We start from the raw sequence: 21025 nt of genomic DNA, 5'->3' as shown, positions 1-21025 counted from the left end.
CTAGAATGTTACTTTGCTTGATGATGTCTTCTGGGAATGTGATGCAAGAAGAACAATTGATGAGCGTAATGCGGAACAAAGTCAAAAATTCATCCCAGTACAGAGATCTGGGCACAAATCAATCGTTTTTTTCCTCACCATGCCATTCCAGTTTAGAACCAGCCGAATGCAAAATCAGTCTTAACCCGGCTCCCCGTGGGAATAGTGTAGTATTCTTGCATTACGTTTCCTTCTCTGTGTTATCCTGTTCCTAGCTGCTCAGCCTGTGTGTGTGTACTCTGTATGGAATGTTGGTGAGTGGACCTTGAGTGGAATGTTTGGGTGACTGGATGGGGATGTCAGTTGGTGGATGGGGCTGAGCAGCTAGCAGCCTGCTCCTGGTGGGGCTGCCCTACAACACTTCTACTCCTGTTGAAGATTTATACTACCTGTTTACTTACCTGAATAAACCTACTTGGATTATAACATACCAGTGTGGACTAAGTCACTACATAAAAAGAAGAACATTTGATGGGCGGAATGCGGAACAAAGTCAAAAATTCATCCCAGTGCAGAGATCTGGGCACAAACCAATCATTTTTTTCCTCACCATGCCATTCCAGCTTAGAACCAGCCGAATGCAAAATCAGTCTTAACCTGGCTCCCCGTGGGAATAGTTCAGCCCGAACTGCTAGGCTAGGTCCTCCTTGGACTGGAAACCTGCATCCTGGGACCCCTTTGGGGTGTCACCCCTCAAGATGCGAGGTACATTGTGAAATCATTCACTGGATGGTTCCTTGATGGGTTTTACCAAATGATTTCCATCACTGTGCCTAAGGTGATTGCCACTGTAAGCAGCAGATGTTGCGTTCCAAATAGCCAGTCAACTAACACAATGGTGCCAATGACTTATGCCTCTCCCTCACATTCATGTCAGGGGAGTCATGCATTAATGCAAGGCCCCTGAATGAGGACAAGAACTTTGTGGCGTACATGTATTACAACCAATAGGCTCAACATACTGACAAAGAGAAGATTTGCATTAGCCTTCATAAAGGTACCACATTGCACTCATTATGTAAGCACTACCACCTGTTCCTAAGTGGAGACCGTTTTCACTTCAAGACTTTTGGACCACCACCAATGGTCCGCCAAGGTGTGATGACAATATAGGTCACTATATTTTAGGTCTTAAATCTAGGTGTACCAATCTAGTGTCTGAATGTGAACTCTCTTCAGAGAGTGTGAGAAATTGGGTTGTTGGTTGAGAGGGGTGAAACCGTACTCAAGCAACAGCCACAATCCTTGTCAGGATTAACCACAAAAAATCACTATAGTAACATGTGCTTAACTATTTGGTAGCTTGGTACAAAAGTAGCGAGGCTTAACTTAGAGGCAATGAGTAAAGTATTTATGCAGAATACAAACAGCAATGAAATGAAAACACACGACAAGAAAAATCACACACCAATTTAGAACAATAGAGTAACATGTAATAAATTATTTGAAGCTAAAAGGACCAAAATCCAATCAGTAGAACCAGAGATATGCAGTTTTAAAGATTTGAGATAAGTTTAGCACCTAAAATCACAAAGAGCCATTCATGGTTACCTGGTTGGGCGAGACCAGGTGAAAGTCACAAGTTCAAAGCAAATGCCATGGAGCGTGGGCTGGATATAGGGACCAGGTTAGTCCAGATGAAAAGTTTACCTTCTAAGTCCAGTACAAAGATTTTTGTTCGTGGTGGAGGAGGCCAATAGGAGAATCTCAACTGATGCCAAACAAAGGGTCCAGAATCTGGGCAGCACCCATTGGAGAGCAGGAGCTCACGCTAACAGAGGCCAGAAGGGCTCAGACAGATCCAGTTGCATGTTCAGGCAAGTCCAGTTACACCAGGTCAGCTGGACAATTGCAGAAAGGTTTCTGGAGCTGTCTCCAGTGACTCTAAGGGTCAGCTGACGGACATCCTGTTCTTGTCTGCATCTCTAAATCAAGTTCTAAGTGTTTAGTAAAGTGCAAATTGGAACTGCTTAAATTTAGGCGTCTAACTTGTGCGTAACAAAATTAATGGAATTTTTGCATTGTTATGATATTGCTAGCCCATTCCCTCAGTGCTTAGTTGTAAAACAAATTAAGGGCATGGCCCTGTTAGACCTCACAGCCTTAACGTGGTCTTCCCTCAATTGTTTGCCTGCTTACCTCCACTTTTAGCTGTATTCTTTTTGTTGGCCTATGGACTCTGAGCGATTGGCCACTACAAAGCAGTGCTAAAGTGCATGCGCTTCTCCCCTAAACATAGATTCACTTACTTATCCACAATTGGTATATTTAATTTATCTGTAAGCCCCTACTAGAATGGACTGCCTGTGCCCAGGGTCTGTAAATTAAATGCTATTGGCAGGCCTGTAGCCCTGATTGTGTCACCCGCATAGGTAGCCCTTTAAACATGTTTCAAGCCTGCCACTGCAGAGCTTGTGTGTGCAGTTTACACTGCCATGTTGACTTGGCATTTAAAATCCATTGCCAAGCCTTAAACTCCCCTTTTATTACATATAAGTCCCTCCTAAGGTAGGCCCTGGGTAGCTATTACGGCAAGGTGCTGTGTAAGCAAAAGATAGAACATGTACTTTCAAGTTTTATATGTCTTGGTAGTGAAAAAAACCTACATTCATTTTTCACTAATGTGAGGCCTACCCCTCTCATAGGTTATCATTGGGAATTCCTTTCTACACTTTTAATCTGTAACTCCTGATGGAGAAGGAGTAGTTCTGTCATGTTTAATATAATTGGAATAGTATTGATAAATCCTCTCTGCTGGCAACGTTGGATGTAACTTTGCTATATTAGAAATGCCATGGAATTTCACTGCTCTTAAAGCTCTGTGTGTCTGCAGCCTATCTCCAATATACATCTGTGGTGGGTGACAGCTGGACTTTGTGCATCCCCACTATACAGCCAAGCACAAAGGAAGGGTAGGTGGGACAGAGTGGCCATTTGAATCCTGATCGGTCATTCTTGGCAAGTTGGAAGGGAGGAGTTGACACTTACACCTGAATGGGCAGTCTCCTGTTCCCAAAGGGTTGCATACCCCCTCTCTAGTGAGTACAGAAACCAGGGCTGGGAAGGGAGGACCGCTGGGCACTTCAAAGCCCCTCTTTAAAGTCATCTCCACTTCAAAGGCACAACTGGGTATAAGTACTGGGTCTCTGAGAGCACAATATCAAACACTACAGGAGGAAGCAGTGCTGTGCTGCTATGAGGACTGCCACTCTGCTGCTCTGCTCTAGAAAAACAAACTGCTTTTCTGCCCTGCTGTGCTGCCCTGCTGCTTGCTACCCCTTGTCATGCCAAGGAAGGACTGGACCCATCTCACTTGAGCCCAGAATACTTCAAAGGCATGTTGGCTTGTCCCCTTATTTAAAGTCTCAGGGACATCAAAGACTTCTTATAATCACCTGCAAGAGCACCTGGACTTTACTTGCTGCATGTTTGCCCTGCCATGAGGTGCCAACCCAGTCCTGGGCCCTTGAAAATGGGTATAATGTGCTGCAACTACCAGAATCCACGCTTTGCCGTCGTTGTGGCGCTCGGAACTGGTGCTTCTCCTTCAACGATGATGCACAGCGGCAGCTGTGGGAACAGAGGACATTGCTTCGCCATCAGCGCAACATATAATCTGCTTTTCCAACACATCCCAGGCTTTGTGCAACTCAGAAACAACACATCACCTTCAGCTGGAAGCTCAACGACAGCTCAGCACCCATTTTGCTGCTTGCAACTTGGCTCAGTTGATGACAGAACAAGGTACTTTTCAGCAGGCCAAGCCTGGTCCCTGTATCTGACCGGTGCTCCATCGCGTTGAGCCCGAATGTTTGGATTTACCCTGGTCAAGCGCGACCAGATAGATATCCCCACTTGGCCATGTAAGCTTTTAAGCACTATATTTTCATTTATTCTTTAAAAACCCATAACTCTAGTTAAACGTATTTTTTTGTCGTTTTGGTCTTCTTTTGTTCACAATAATGTAAGATATTTTTATAAATTGGTGTGTAGCCTTTTTCTTGTGTCTGCCCTATATTACAATTCGAAGTGTTGCACAAATACTTTACACATTGCTTCATAAACTAAGCGTGCCTGCTGTGTGTCAAGCTCCCAGAGTGTGAGCACAGGTTAATTTATAGTGTGTATCGTACTTACCCTGACTAGGATTGTGGTTCCTGCATGGACAGGGTGCATTAGCTCTGCCAACCAGAAACCCAATTTCTAACAAGCACACTGCTGCCACTGACAAATATTGGGGTGTCCCAATAACAAGTGTTTATTCCACTTCATTACTCTTTCTTCCAATACCTTATGCTCCTGTCTCTCTATCTCATGCCTGCATATCATTTTCCATCCCTGTATCCAACCCTTTGTGGCTAGTTTCCTTTTTTTCTTCCTTATTGCCTTCTCTCTGCGTTTCTCATTCTCCCTGTAAAGCAAGCTGGGTGAAAGTGTAAAGAAGATCAACTTCCAAACCCCAAAAATGGGTTACTGCACCTACCACAGTGCAAGCACTGGCACAAATTAAGCACTGCGGCCTCCCCTTTAAATCACCTGACCCAAATCGGTAGAGATTTGCATATATGCTTTCATACGTACTTTTCGTTCACCAACAAGTTTATGTGATCATCCAGGGATGCACTTTCGCCAGCATCCATTGTCTCCTAAACCCTTACTTCTGCAGCAGCTCTGCAGGCCGATGCTTTATAAATCCCACCAATAAAACAAACCATAAAATGAAGCGATATTACAAATGCCCTTCACTGCAGAGCCCATAAAGGCATTCAATTTCAAGACCATATTTACAAAGGAGAACAGCAAAGAGTAAAAGCAGCTGCAGTGTTCGAGATCTGCTTGTCAATGCATCATCCGGACAGATGTGGAATGACAACAGTAATAAGTTCACGCCCAGTAAATTTAGATGGCTCCTGCTTCATTGTGCTCAAAGTTACAAAAATTGCACCTGAATTGATTTATTGCCCCAGAAAAGCAATCCAGGGAGATTATACCGCAGTAAAAAGCAGAGCACTCAATATATGGCAGGTTTTCCCAATTTTTCTCAGGCGACTACATTTGCGTGTCTGTTTGCACTGCACAAAATGCGCCTTTGTGGTCATACTAAGGGGAAGATTTACTGAGATTTATTGCCGTTAAGCATAAAACCATTTTGTCTGATTGTCTTTCCAGCGCTAAACAGTGAGGAAATATTTTTGTTAACAATATTTATGTCACAATTCGTTGGTCGAACGATATTCTGTTACCATACCGCCCCCTTTAAACATTCAACGTCCATAAAAATACATGAATTTGACAGTAGGGACAGTGCTGCAAGAAGAGAGACATACAAGGCATTAGATTGTATTGCAGACTTTAGTGCTAATGACTCTGGCTGGCCCTTGGCGCTCTCTGTGGTGGTACCCAGAAATTAACCAGATGGCACACCCCATCGAACATCATTATTATGAAGTGTGAATAAACTCTAGCTTTGGCTAGTGGTGCAATAGCTGAATAATGTTGCTCCCTTTTAATTTGCACAGTCAGGCTTTTATTAAGGGGTATCAGTCTTACACCTTAGATTAGGCCTGGGCGGTAAATTCCGTTCCGCTTGCGGAATTTGGGTAATTTGGGTAATTTTGCATTCAGCAGAGAAGGCGGAATTGCCTACAATTCCGCGATCTGCAGCTTCGCAGTATTTTTGCTTTTTCGCGCTTTCAAAATGCGTGTTCGTGAGATATTTCCCCCTGAGCACGCAAACAGCATTCACGAACAGGAAAAATGCATCGCGAACGAGCGGAACAAGCAATTCCACGTGTTCGCGGAGATTTGTTACCATTTCGCGGGGCTTCGCATAACGCGACTACGAAAATTCCGCCCACCCCTACTTTAGATGCAGCTTGCAGGCCCTCCTTTGCAACAAAGATCACAAAAAAAGCAGCAAAGGGATTCTGAAATGAAGCCTGTCTTGGGCACTTGCAAGAGCTCCAGCATGAACCTCTAGTGTTCAATAAAGACTGATAAATTACTCTATACAGGCCCTCTGATGCTATATGAAGTATCATTATGTATTATTCTGTGGCATCCATACGACCTGCTGATACCCCACCACGAAATCTCTTTTCTGTGTGTCTTTTCAGCTGTACTGTTTTTCTGGTACAAAATCCTAATAAAAACGTATTTGAAATAAAAAGATTGCTAAATCACTATCATATCCCTTAATTTCGTTATGTGTGAGGTCATATATGATGAAAGGGTAGGAAATATCACTTTTACCAGACCAAAATGTTGATGAAAATGATGCTACTACCCACTTGATCCTTGAATGGCTAGGTCAGTATTAACCAACGTCTGCCAGTGATTTTAATTGCCGATGATTTTGTTCCACCTGCTCAATTTTTGATGCCCTTCATGAAGGTCGGTATGTTTCCCATTTTACCTTCTCGTATGCCTCAAAAAGGTTTTGCTCCTCTTTGTAAAATATTTTTCACTACATAATTTGGTCATTTTCCTTCTAATCAAATCCACTCATGTTGGAAAATGTATGCAGAATATTTCCCTGTACATTTACCATCCTCGGTGTTTTCCTATTCATTGGGGGTTGCACATGAAGTACGAGTAACTTACCTTCGGTAACAATGTATCTGGTAGAGACGATTCTAGCTGCAGTTCTGCGGTTAGTAGTCTCTATCAGATAACGGCTTGGGTAAAAAGGGTACTCCCAGTAGTACTTTCAGGTCTAGAGGGGGGAGTGGCAAACCAAAAGCAAACTAGAAAACCTCTATATTGACCTATATTCATTTACAACTAGGCATTACTGCTCATTTACAATTTACAAAGGATGCAAACATAATACTGAAATCATTCACTTAGATTTGATGTTTAGTTTCTTCATTACTTTTATTTTATATCATTCTTATTTCATTTTTGTTTTTCTCATTTTTTGGTGACAATCTTTTCAAGATTATATTTTATACAATGACATAGTAACATATATACAAATACATGTAAAAATACAAAGTTAATACTTTTCTTATCAGGAACCCCAAAGCATTGTTTCTATCTTCCACACCATCAGTCATACATACTCAATCTCTCATACTCACTATCCTGACAAAACTATCATAACAGACACAGTGAAAACGGCGAATGCATATGTTGTGTCCTTCTGTAGACTCCTCAAGGTATTAATTTAGTACTAGGGATAAATAGTCTTTTTGCACTATATTTCTTTCTTTTTCCAAAATTATAGTTGTGGTTTATGTGAGGGTCTCCGGTGCGTACGGCCTACGTACGTTTCGGTGGCATCATTGCTTTACATCACCTTCCTCAGGGCCAACATGTGAACTGGACAACATACTATTAAAAACAGGGGGTTCACATTTGTCTGTTACTTGTTTTATATTTTCAGTATGGCCAAGCAGAAAATCTCCACTGGTTTCAAAAATAATGACAAAGGTGGCAGATTCGTTTTCCGGTTTGAGTCTGGATCCTGTGCAGACTGACTGTTTGTTTAGCTATTTTGTTCACTTCAAGGGGCTTTTACCCAACTCGACGCTAGTAATTTGTGGTCCTATTTATTAACTTTCCGAGCCCATTATTGTGAAGCTGTTCATGTTTCTTCCGGAAATGTTTATCTTTGGACCTATGGAGTCACGTCTTCCGACGGGCGCCTCCGGCCGATGTCACTGGTCAGTGGCAGTGACATCGGCCGGAGGCGCCCGTCGGAAGACGTGACTCCATAGGTCCACAGATAAACATTTCCGGAAAGGAACATGAACAGCTTCACAATAATGGGCTCGGAAAGTTAATAAATAGGACCACAAATTACTAGCGTCGAGTTGGGTAAAAGCCCCTTGAAGTGAACAAAATAGCTAAACAAACAGTCAGTCTGCACAGGATCCAGACTCAAACCGGAAAACGAATCTGCCACCTTTGTCATTATTTTTGAAACCAGTGGAGATTTTCTGCTTGGCCATACTGAAAATATAAAACAAGTAACAGACAAATGTGAACCCCCTGTTTTTAATAGTATGTTGTCCAGTTCACATGTTGGCCCTGAGGAAGGTGATGTAAAGCAATGATGCCACCGAAACGTACGTAGGCCGTACGCACCGGAGACCCTCACATAAACCACAACTATAATTTTGGAAAAAGAAAGAAATATAGTGCAAAAAGACTATTTATCCCTAGTACTAAATTAATACCTTGAGGAGTCTACAAAAGGACACAACATATGCATTCGCCGTTTTCACTGTGTCTGTTATGATAGTTTTGTCAGGATTGTGAGTATGAGAGATTGAGTATGTATGACTGATGGTGTGGAAGATAGAAACAATGCTTTGGGGTTCCTGATAAGAAAAGTATTAACTTTGTATTTTTACATGTATTTGTATATATGTTACTATGTCATTGTATAAAATATAATCTTGAAAAGATTGTCACCAAAAAATGAGAAAAACAAAAATGAAATAAGAATGATATAAAATAAAAGTAATGAAGAAACTAAACGTCAAATCTAAGTGAATGATTTCAGTATTATGTTTGCATCCTTTGTAAATTGTAAATGAGCAGTAATGCCTAGTTGTAAATGAATATAGGTCAATATAGAGGTTTTCTAGTTTGCTTTTGGTCTCTATCAGATAACAACATTTTCCGTTAAGTTCATTTACGCAGAACAATTTTGTTAGTGTTGAATATGTGCTCTTTTTCCAACACCAGATCGACTTAAAAGTTTGTACCCTTGGAGAAGAGAGAGTGCACTTCTTTGTAGTCAGGAACATGGAGCAACATGTATGTACCTTTTTTAAGGTCGCAGAAGGGGCCGATTCACAGAATCAGGCCATTTGCGACCGGAAAAAAGGCTTTTCCTATCTTCCAAACGCTATTTTGTGACTTAGTAACCTATAACAGAATTGCGAAATGGGTTCGCGATTCAATATTAGGAAAGGGTTTGTTTAAGGCGTCCCTTCCTAATACCAAACCGCAGCGGTATGTAGGAATGTTTTGTGACCAAATTGCGGTTGCAAAACATTCACATTTTACCACCTAACCACTACCTGCTCTTAAAAAATGAAAAGAAAACTTTTCATTTTTCTTTATTAAATGCAACCCATTTTCCTTCACGGAATACGGGTGCATTTTTGTAAAAAAAAAAATTGCTTTATTTAAATCAATCACGGGCATGATGGTCTGCTGACCCCAGCAGGCCACCAACCCATGATTTTAGCGATTCCTAATAGGTCGCAAATTGTGACCTACCTCATTATTATTCATGAAGTAGGTTGATTTGCGACCCGCTAGGAGTCACTGTAGGAAACTCATAGAGTTTCATACATTGGGAATAGCGATTACCTCATTGGAATTCACAGAAAATCGCAATTAAGTAATCGCTATTCCCAAATTTGATACAGGTGGCCCATGGTTTCTCCCTGTGCTCAGGGCACCCGAAGAAGGTGCATTCCAGAGTGGAACAGGACTCTGAGACGATATTCAATTAGGGGATATGTGTTAACTAGTGGAACTATGGAGTACCCATATTAATATTCCTTCCTATTCATCTTTCATAACGTCAGGTCATCTAAGGGGCTAATGTAATGAACCAGGGCCTTTTTGCGTTGTTACGTTGCAAGGAAAATACAATTGTGCAAAAGTGAAAATGGTGTTACCTTGAGGACTTTGTTCATTTTATCCATCTTGATCATGTAGTCATCAGTGCAGGCAATGTCGGAGGGGGAGTGCCCACCTCCCACCACCTTCACCCGCTTACTCCGCTGCCTTGCCAGGTCTAGAATCTGTAAAGAGAGGAAAAACACCATCAGAACCATAAAAGTAGGCACAAGTCAGGTCCCAGGTTTATATGCAATATACCAACATCAGCTTGTTACCAACGATCATTGGAATAAAATAAATACTGGTTCCTTTAAACTCTGCCATGAGCGGTCCCAAGCCAAGCAGAGAAAGAAGCAGGGTTATGCACGGGGCTAGCTACCCCACCATGTAAGTAATCCTAGCAGCAGAAACATCAACCAGAAGACACCCCAGCATTGGGGAGAGCGGAATCTCTTTCACTGAGAGCTATAACGCCTTGTGGTGATTGCCGGAGATCCCTGAAAGGGATCACTGACATATTATCGAAAGACACATTATCGAGATACAAAAATATCGACACAAAAATATCGAAATCAAAAATATCGAAGTTATATCTACATAATGGTAAGTACAAAAATATCGAAAAAATAATATCGTTGTCCAAAAATATCGAAATAAAAAATATCGTTTTTTTAAATGTATTAATAATAATGTAAAAATAATTTTAAAATACATATAATTTTACAAATATTAACGCATGTTTTTACAACGCAGATACTTTTACAACGCATACCATTACAACATAAGTATTGGTAAGTATATAATAATTTTTTATGTAAATTAATTAAAATAAATATAATATAATTTAATTTAATTAATTTAATTTAAATTTAATTTAACTTTAATTTTTACACTGTACCCCTGTACCCCAAAAACCCAAAACTGAACCTGAACCCTAAAAATACCCCTTTACCCAAAAACTAAAAACTGACCCTGAACCCTAAAAATACCCCTTTACCCAAAAACAAAAAACTGACCCTGTGCCCTAAAAATACGCCTTTACCAAAAAACTAAAAACTGACCCTGAACCCTAAAAATACCCCTTTACCCAAAAACTAAAAACTGACCCTGAACCCTAAAAATACCCCTTTACCCAAAAACTAAAAACTGACCCTGAACCCTAAAAATACCCCTTTACCCAAAAACTAAAAACTGACCCTGAACCCTAAAAATACCCCTTTACCCAAAAACTAAAAACTGACCCTGAACCCTAAAAATACCCCTTTACCCAAAAACTAAACACTGACCCTGAACCCTAAAAATACCCCTTTACCCAAAAACTAAAAACTGACCCTGTGCCCTAAAAATACCCCTTTACCCAAAAACTAAAAACTGACCCTGAACCCTAAAAATACCCCTTTACCCAAAACTAAAAACTGACCCTGAACCCTAAAAATACCCCTTTACCCAAAAACCCAAAACTGACCCTGAACCCTAAAAATACCCCTTTACCCAAAAACTAAAAACTGACCCTGAACCCTAAAAATACCCCTTTACCCAAAAACTAAAAACTGACCCTGAACCCTAAAAATACCCCTTTACCCAAAAATACATCTAATTAATGTAATTAACTAATTAACATTAATTAATTACCAATTAATTTTTAATTAACAATAACAACAAATTATATATCTTAGCACATTAAATCTAATTAATTTAATTAACTAATTAATATTAATTAATTACCAATTAATTATTAATTAACAATCACACTAAATTAAATATATTACCATATTAAATCTAATTAATGTAATTAACTAATTAGTTTCAATTAATTACAAATTAATTATTAATTAAAAAATATTTAAACATATATATTAATTATTTAATTATTATTCAATTACTTCCCACCCTATTCCCCTATAAACCCACAACCCGCTCTAATACTAAAACGCAAAATGTTAACATAATTACTAATTTTCAAACATACATTTCTAAACATATTTAGCAAACATATAAACAACATAATAAAATACATAACACTAAACAACAACATTTCGATATTACTAACATACATACCTTAATCTCGATATTCTGTCTGTCGATATTATGGCACATCGATATACTATACCATCGATATTAAAACATCGATATTATTGTATATCGATATTTTGTTTTCGATATTTTGTCTGACTACCCCCTGAAAGCCACACAGCTGATTCACATGCTTTCGACTAAGACCATTGCCATCAGGACATGGAACATGAGGACTATGTACAAGACAGGCAAGACAGTCCAAGTGGCAGCAGACATGAAACAAGCATTCGCAATGCAATCCGTCTCGCCTTTGGGACCTTATATGTATTTAACTATGCAGCACATTAGCCTGGGTGCAGAAACATCTACTGTTCTTTAACATGGAGGGAAAGTAAGCACCAAACCGCATGGCATGCCAGGTATGGGAACACATGGAGAGAAATATTGCCTTTGAGTGGGAAATGGTATAGTCCAAAGCTTTGTTATTAATATAAAATCATGGCCTTCGGTGGTCATATCACTGAAAATACAAGATTTAAAAAAAATATTATTGTCTACGGGTGCTCGTGGAAGACAATTTATATGGACTGGAATCTAGAAAATGCTAAAATGATTCCGGTATTTTACTGACCTCTGCTGGTCGTTTTCTATCAAGATAGTTAAATAGAAGCAGTTGCCAGAAAAAGAAAAAAAAAGAAAGTCTCTGGGCAGAAAGCAATTCTGGTATTTTACTGACCTTTGCTGGTCGTTTTCTATCAAGACAGTTAAATAGAAGAAGTTGAACAGAAATAAAGTCCCTAAGCGGAAGCAGACAAGTCCTAGGGCTGACATCCAGAGCCCACAAAGTACATACACAAATCAGTATATAATAAAAGTATATACAAGAGGTCTCGAATGCTCGACCCAAAAATACAGCCTTGCCCTGATTGGCATCAACTAGACCAGATGGACACAGTCCGGATAGTAAAGACTAGCTACAGAAGGGATGCTGCTGTATTCTGGACATGAGGAAGATAATGGCCCACATATTCATGGAGATGCTAGCACCAGCAGCCAACAGAGTTCTGATTGGATGGGAAGCCTACAGTCCCAGCATCATCACAGTGACCTTTCACACAAAGAAAAAGAGGATCAACCTGAATGTTATCTGGTGCTATGCACCCACAAATGACAGTAAAGAAGAGGAAAAAGTTTTACAACAGACTCCAGTCCTTCCTGGAGAAATGCCTTGAAAGAGACATCACCATCCTGAAGAGGGACCTCAATGCCAAGATTGGAAGCAACAACACTGGATACAAAGAAGTCATGGGCAACCATGGTCTTGGTGACGAATGAGAATGGTGAAAGGCTTGTAGATCTCTGTGCCCTGAACAGTCTGGTGATAGTCGGTAGTATATTCCCACACAAAAGAGTACACAAGGCAATGTGGGTGTCACCAGACCATTCAACAGAGAATTAGTTCGACCAAGTCTGCATTTTCAAGAAGTTCCAGAGGTCCCTGCAGAATGTGAGAGTGATTGTAGGAACGGACATGCGACAGACCATTACTATGTCATGGCCAGGCTAAAGCTAAAGCTGATGAAAGCATGCTTGGAACCGACAAACCAACGTGAGCAATATAACACCACCCTCCTCAAAGATGCATAGAAATGGAGTGAATACTCAGTCACCTTCAGTGACAAAGTTTCAAGTCCTGCAAGAGACCCAGTCAAAAGTAAGGGGGAGAAGATCAAAGAAACAGTGTATTCTTTTGTGTGCCAGGAGCTACTGGAGCACAAGAAACACTGCATAAAGAATGGATCCCCACCAAAACTCTCTGCAAAATCCAAGACAGAAAGGAAAAGAAAGATTCAGTCAACACCAGCCACACAAGAGCAGAAAAAGCGAAAGCTCAAGGACAATACACCAAAACCAACAAGGATGCAAAGAGAAGCCTAAGAGCAGAGAAGCGAGGATTCATCGATGGTCTTGCCACAGAAGCCCAGGAAGCAGCGGGCCATGGAAACTTGAAAGAATTCTATGACATATGACAGCAAGTCAGAAGACCTTTTATAGACACAGCTGGGAAGACAATCACGGGTAACGAAGTCCAACATTGAGGATGGTTGAGCACTTTGAAGAACTGCTGAACCAGCACGTGCCGCAGTCTCCAGCAGACATACAGCCAGCTGACAAGGACTTACCAATTGACTTTGAAGCAGACCATCCAATGAAGAAATACGGCAAACCATCAAACATCTGAGAAATGTGAAGGCAGCAGGACCTGACAACACTCCTGCAGAGGCACTGAAGGCAGACATTGAAAAATCAGTAGACATGATTTGCCCCACGTGTGCAAGGATCTGGGAAGAGGAAAAGGTGCCATCAGGCTGGAAGGAGGAATATCTCATCAAGATCCCCAAGAAAGTTACCTGAGTAACTACGCAAACTAAAGACGGTAAACTCTTCTATTAACTCCAGGCAAAGTGTTCAACAGAGTTATCCAGATCAGAATGAAGGCACAAGTTGATGCTCAGTTGAGAGACTAGTAAGCTGACTTCCACAAAGGTAGATCACCTGCACAGACCAGGCTGCAACATTGCTCATCAACATTGAGCAGTCAGAATGGAACTCACCCATCTATGTGAACTTAAATTGACTATGAGAAGTCATTCGGCAGCTTGGACAGAGAGACCCTTTGGAAACTCCTCTGTCACTATGGTGTGCCAAATACACTTGTAAGAATCATCAAGAACCCTTACGAAGGAATGACCTTCAAGGTAGTCCATGGAAGACAGCTCACAAAAGCCTTCCAAGGAGAGGCGTTGGCCTAACGGCTAGGGCGGTTAACCTCGAATCTGGGGAGCTGGGTTCGGGTCTCGGCAATGACACTGAACATCGTGTGAATCTGGGCAAATCACTTAATCTCCATGTGCCTAACAAAAATGAATCTGTCCTCATGTAATGCAACTGGTTCTATGTACAGCGCTCTGATACCTGATTTGGGTCAAGTTCACGCTATATAAAACTCTGTAAAATAAAAATAACAGGACTGGAGTTTGCCAGCGTTGTTTGCTCTCACCTTTTCTCTTCCTGTCGGCAATAGACTGATTCATTAATCCATCCACAGCAAGGAGAAGGAATGGGATCAAGTGTACACTTCAGACTCAGATCGATGACCTGGACTTTGCAGACGGCATGGCCTAACTCTCCCATACCCATCTGCAGATGCAAGAGTAGACTAACAATGTGGAAGCCACATCAGCACAAGTTGGTCTCAACATCCCCAAAGGAAAAACCAATATGCTAATGGTTAACACGGCCAGCAGAACTTCAGTCACTCTTTCAGGTGATGCCCTGTAAGAGGTTGAGGCCTTTACAAACCTGGGCAGTGTCATAGACAAGCAGGGCAGGGCAGATGCTGATATCAAGGCAAGAATCTGTAAAGCTGTGCTGTCCTCATGCAGCTAAAGAAGATCTGGTGCTCCAAGGACCTAACACTGCCAACCAAGATCAGGCTTTTCAACACCAACGTAAAATCGGTTCCTCTGTATTGAGCAGAAACTTGGAGGATAACAGTGGCCACCACCAACAAAGTCCGGACCTTCATCAACACCTGTCTGCGGAAAATCCTCCAAATCCGCTGGCCAGACATCATCAGCAACAATGACCTATAGGAGAAGACTTTCACACTCTCTGTTGTTGAAGAAATCAGGAAAAGACACTGGGGCTGGATACGCCACACCCAACGCGAGCCTGCATCACACATCACTGGGCAAGCCCTGACCTAGAACCCTCAAGAGAAAAGGAAAAGAGGAAGGCCAAGAAACACCTGGTGCTGAGGTCTCAGGTCTGACTGCAAGGAGAGGGGTTAGACCTGGAGTCCGATTGAAAGGAAAGCCCAGGACAGAAATGGCTGGAGAGTCCTGATTGACGGCCTATACCCCAGTGATTTGAAAAATGAAATGAGATGATATAAGAGGGAGATCAAGAACCAGTAGACCTGGAGATCTGACTAATACATTCTTAGGGATACAATTGCTAAACAAAATATACTTGGACACATTAGAATTCTTATGATTCTACATCACAAAGGACTGCCCCTAATTAACAATTTAAGATCCTTGAAAAGCAGTCCAGAGAGGGACATGTATTGCAGAAGCAGCAAGGCTTAGGAAACTGAGAGAGATTACCAAGACTCTTGCTGGGAGCTCAAGAAGTCATAGCCACAGAAAATATAGCCCAACGTATTAGCTACCTGGAGTCAATTGCAGCTTACATGTTTTGAAAAAAAGGAGAATAAACATATGTTAAGTCAAACAAAGATAGGAGGGAACCCTGAGAACACAAGACAATGATTAACTTCAGACCGTTAGAGGCTTTTTCCAAAATCTCTGCTCAAAAGAACAAGTAGATTGTATACAAAGAAAACATGCCTTTCAATCCATTTCCTTTCACTTAATCAAGTTTCTAAAGAACAAAGAAAGGCTCTTGAGCAGCCAAACTCTCACTAAGATGTCTCAAAGCAATTAAAACATTGTGACTCATATTTATGGCAACCCCCTTCTGGATTGTATAAAGAATGATCACCAGCTTGATCCCTAGCCTTTCAAGGTTCTTTAATAGAATAGCCAACAAGGGGCAGTGTCTCAGTCTATGGCAGAAGCAAGAATCTCTCTCACAACTAAACTCAGGAAAAACCCAGAAGGAGTATCTTTCCGTTTGGTGAGGTTTTACACTTTTAAATCCACCTGTGCTAATCTGAGATACTACGGATCAACATTTCAGAAGAGCTAATCAGTTAGGTACAAGTGCATTTCCTTCTCTTAACCACCAAAGTGAAGGAACAATCAAATATTTTGGGGCCACTTGACCATAAGAATAGTCAATGCATACAGAGACAACATTCCACCACTATTAACAAGTATTAGAACATTGGAATGTTGGGAGCTCCATTGCAGACAATGGAGTGCTCCCTGCTTCTACAGGCCGTAAAGGCCCGCAGAGCAACATTCCAATGTTCTACAAAGGCTTCTCGAAGCTTGAGGGGATTTATATCCCCTCGAGCTTTGAGAACCCTTTGTTTAATTTGTTAGAACATTCTGCCCTCTAGTGGCAGAATGTTCTAATAGCCTTATAGCCCTTCGTAGCAGGGCTATACCGGCTATTAAAGTCCCGCTGTCTCGTTAAAGTCCCTCGCCTTCGGCTCGGGCCTTTACCGATTCCGCGGGCCTTTAATAGCCGGTATAGCCCGCTACGGCGGGCTATAAGGCTATATTAAAGCAGAACTTCGGTGCTGCCACAATTAGTCATCTCTTGGCTTGTACAGATTCCAACAATAAAAATGACTATATCACCTGGACCATGCCCCAAACCAATCCCTCCCAATTCCTGCTCCAGCAGGCTTGCACCTTACAAATAGGTGGGGAGGAAGCCAACAAAATTAGCTTTTGTTCAGCCAGTCAGGGGGCATCCAAGTGCCATATCCTTTTTACCTTCTAGAATTATCCCCAGTCGGTATATTTAATTTACTTATAAGTATGCCTGAGCAGAGCTCGCGGAGTATTGCTCGGCCACCCTTAGAAAGGTTCAGTGAACAGGCTCTCCAGCCAGTTGATGGGTGATAACAACAACCTGCTCCTGGGCGCGATCTTGAGTGCCTCGGTTATTTTCCCGTTAAAAGTCGCTCTCTCAGTACCTTGTGCACCGTGCTCTCTGTCACACAGCAAACTCTTCTTTGTCTTTTGGGGTCTTCACTATGACCTTGATGGGGTTGGAGCTCAGGCTGGGCTCTGGACTGCCTTCGGTCATGGAGCCGGCACCAGGGCACCAGGGCAAAAGAAGTGCCACGGATGTCCATGTGGACAAAGTGATTGGGACAGGTTCAGGCCCTAGAATGCGTGAAGCTCAGCTGGCAGCAGGAGTTGCTTCTCACAGATAGTGACATATGCTCGACTATGTATGTTCTTCCAGTGGTCCTTTGTTAAGTCTCCTTGAAAGTAGGTATAGATTACAAATTTCACGTCTCGGGCTGTCATGGTCTGAACGCCCTGGCACTATATTTGGTGGCAGCAACTGAGAGGCAAATTGGGGCTGCAGGGCGCCAAGGTTCTGCATTTTCAAAATCTGTTTGCAGCGGGATTAAGGAAAAAACAAAAGTCCTCCCAGAGCTCTTCCTCCTTGATCTCTCGATTGTCTCTACTCTCTCTTTCCTCTCTCTCTCTCTCCAGTCTCCTGAAGACCCCCTGTCTGCTGTATAAAGCTGGTGGAAGTGACAGAGACACCAGCAGCGACCTCCCAGCCTCACAAAGGGGCTCCAAAGGCTGCCACTCACTGGGGAAATGACCCGTGGCAAAAACAGACAGTCCCGGCCTAATTCTCGCAAAATACCCAGGGTAACAGCTAAACAGAACAATGGCTGCAATGCCAACCACAAAAGAGGAATGCCATCCACATGTCCTACAAGTATCCTGTGCATGACAGGACAAAGGTTCCATCCACATCTGGAACAACAACAGCCTCTTTACCATGAGTCGAGCCAGCGGCAGCCACACGCCCATCGGCCAAGTGTCGAGTTTCCCTCAGACGGAAGTCGCTGAGATGTGTCCAAAGTTAAACTGGCTGCAGGATCAGAAGTCTGCCACCTGCCCCAGCCACTCTAGCCTGCCTTTTTCCCTTCCCTATTATTTAAAGTTATTACAGGATGAGAGTTGTATGAAAACACCCCTGGTGCTTCCAAAGGTGGAACACATCGGAGCAGATGGTAAGCTGCAAGAACGATTGGATTAGAGTGCGAAATAACTATCCCGCTTGTCGTATCCCACGACAATTATACACGGACACAGGCTTGTGTATACTCAGCTCTTTATTCATACGTCTATCTCTTTCCCCGTCCCTACTCTAACTGCCCTGGTTCCTGTCTCTGGCTCCTCCCTCTTAACTCCACCCCAACCACTAGACCACATCATACAATCCGACATCTCCCCCCTTCTTAACAAACTGAACTTAATTTCCACAGTGTTCGCACTTCTTCAATCCACCACACGGGTTGGCGGACGGCTTGTTCTTCAAGCATCAGTAGTGTCGAATCCGTGGTGGTCCTGACATTGACCAATCTTTTCGGTGCCTTAACCAAGACATCCTTGACTACGGGAGTGCACTTTTGAGAATGCAACCCATTATGTGTGGGCTGTTTATTATCCGGTTCCGCAGTTATCATGGTTCTTTCATGTTGTGTGACTGCTGCTGGCTCAGCTCGGCAGTGGCAGTCTGCTTTCCTTGGTGACTCTTGTTCTGTTGACGGTTGATCTCCTTCGGGAGTGGACAATGTTCCGGTCTTCTTCCGAGCTCCCACCTGTACGGTTATTTCTCTTTGTCTTGTCGGGTTGGGAGCAGCACTGTTCTTCTGTTCACCATCGGGCATGCCAGACATTAATGTACTATCTGAAATGGGTGTCCTGTCTTGATTCCTGGACTCGTTTGTTGCCTCTGTTTGTCTCTCTCTCTCTCGCTCATGTTTGGAACCGGCGAAACTCCTGACCATCCGGTCAGGTACCTGTTCCTCTCTCGTTCGGTGACAGTCGATCTCTGTAACCACTTTTGGTCCTCCTCCCGGGGTGACCGGATAATCCTTTTCTACTTGGTAGATACTGTCCCATCTCTTTGTTTTCCTTCCGTCAGTTCTTTTAGTCAGCCTCGCTGACCCCATCAGGGGTGACGGCATATTACTCATGTCTTGAAATGGCGATGACTGATGAGACATGGTGTCCTTTGGTTCTGTTGTGCGGTCGGGTGACTGATGCCATGGACGTGGTCGGGACCATGATTTTGTTGACTTGAACGATTGGACAGACATACTTTCCGACTCGGAGGAGTCGTTCGTGGATTTCTTTTGAGAACGGTCCTTTGAGGGCATCATGACTGATACGTTTATTGAGTCGGTGGTTTGGGATGACATGCTCCTGAAGTCGGAGCTATCTATGGAGCATTCCTTTGGGTACGTCTCTTTATGTGTCTTTTGTGTTGTTGTGATGGAGAGATCGTTTGTTAACCACACATTTATTTCTCTAGTTTGATCTCGGCGCATTTGGTCTTTACCCTTTACACGGGACATCACTTGTCCCTTCTCCGTTTTCTCATTGACACAATTGTCCCTCCCTTTTCGGTGTCTGAGTGACTTACCACTCCTCATGTGGTTGGTTTCTTCTTCTCGTTCGTTAGACGTGCTGACGTCCGTGCCATTGGGGTGATATGTCTCGCTGATTGATGCGTCCTCGGACTCATCTATAGACTTTAGTGCATAGCGGGAGGATGCCCGGGGATGTTCGTGTGCCGATTTCCGGCGTTGACGGGACTGGTCCTGTCTGCTGTAGTTTGTCTTGCTTGCCCTCCTGTTGAGCAATCTGCCATATTGTCTATGGGTGTGATCTGACCCGCTTGACACTTCATCTGCTTCATAACCATTTTCATCATCGGTTGACTGACTCCTTGAGGTTGAGTAACTCCGTGAGGTTGTATCAGTATAGTCATCCGTTGACTGACTCCTTGAGGTTGAGTAACTCTGCGAGGTTGTATCAGTGTCGCTTTCGCAATCCTGAATCATCCCGGTCTGTTGTGATGGTGACTTGGGGTGTTCCATGACGCTGTGTCTCTTGTTTCGTCTTGGCTCTGATTCACCCGCCTTCTTTTCGGCTTTGTTTGTTTCCTGGGCCTTGCCCCCAGACATGAGGGATGTCTCTCTCCAGACATCCATGTGTCTTGCATTCGAGTGCATGTCTTTCGATAAGTCTTTTGCTTTCATCCGCACTCCAACCTCGGCCCCTCTGATGATTCTCTTTAGCGACCACTGTTCCTGAAGAATCTTGCGCTTTGTGTCTGTGCTTGAGCAGCCTTCGATTATCCGGAGCCGAACTGCTTCTTCATCTGTAAATGTATTGAAATAGCAGTGGGGTGCCAGACTTAGCAACCGGGTGATGAATTTCGGCAATGGTTCTCCTGGTTCCTGCCGTGCTGCATTGAAAGCGATGCGAGCATGATCCACTTCCACCGGTGCATGGAAATGGGCACGTAACTTCACTTGGAGTCTTTCATAGCTCTCTGTGTCCCTTTTGGGAAATGTTCTGATTAAGCGTCGGCCCTCATGACCGACCAGTTGAAGGAGTAGCATCAGACATTTCCTGTCTCTTCGCTCACCAATTGCCTCAAGAAAATCGTCCAGTGATTCCAGCCACCGGTTCCATTCTGGCCCCAGGTTCTGGTTGCTAGTCTGTGTCACTGGGGGTGGCACTCCAATGCAGGGGCTCGAAGTATGAGTTTCTTCTCTCACCGACATGATGGTGAACTGCGCTGGCCTGACAATATCGCAGGACCGTTCCCTTCCTCTTCTTCTTGTCTTCTTTTGCTG

At 42.8% G+C, this 21025-nt stretch overlaps 1 protein-coding gene across 1 annotated transcript in view; it reads right to left on the bottom strand.

Moving 5' to 3' along the window:
• Window positions 1-21025, bottom strand: part of LOC144763910 (L-gulonolactone oxidase-like) — an 802559-nt gene that overhangs the window by 643299 nt on the left and 138235 nt on the right. Inside the window, exon 3 of the mRNA XM_078649945.1 lies at window positions 9684-9809. Within this exon, the coding sequence (XP_078506071.1) occupies window positions 9684-9809 (126 nt within the window). The remainder of the gene's footprint in view (window positions 1-9683; window positions 9810-21025) is intronic.

This window comes from Lissotriton helveticus, chromosome 6 (assembly GCF_964261635.1).
Source record: "Lissotriton helveticus chromosome 6, aLisHel1.1, whole genome shotgun sequence".
NCBI classification, from domain to species: Eukaryota; Metazoa; Chordata; class Amphibia; order Caudata; family Salamandridae; genus Lissotriton; species Lissotriton helveticus.
This window is presented reverse-complemented; position numbering and strand designations above follow the sequence as displayed.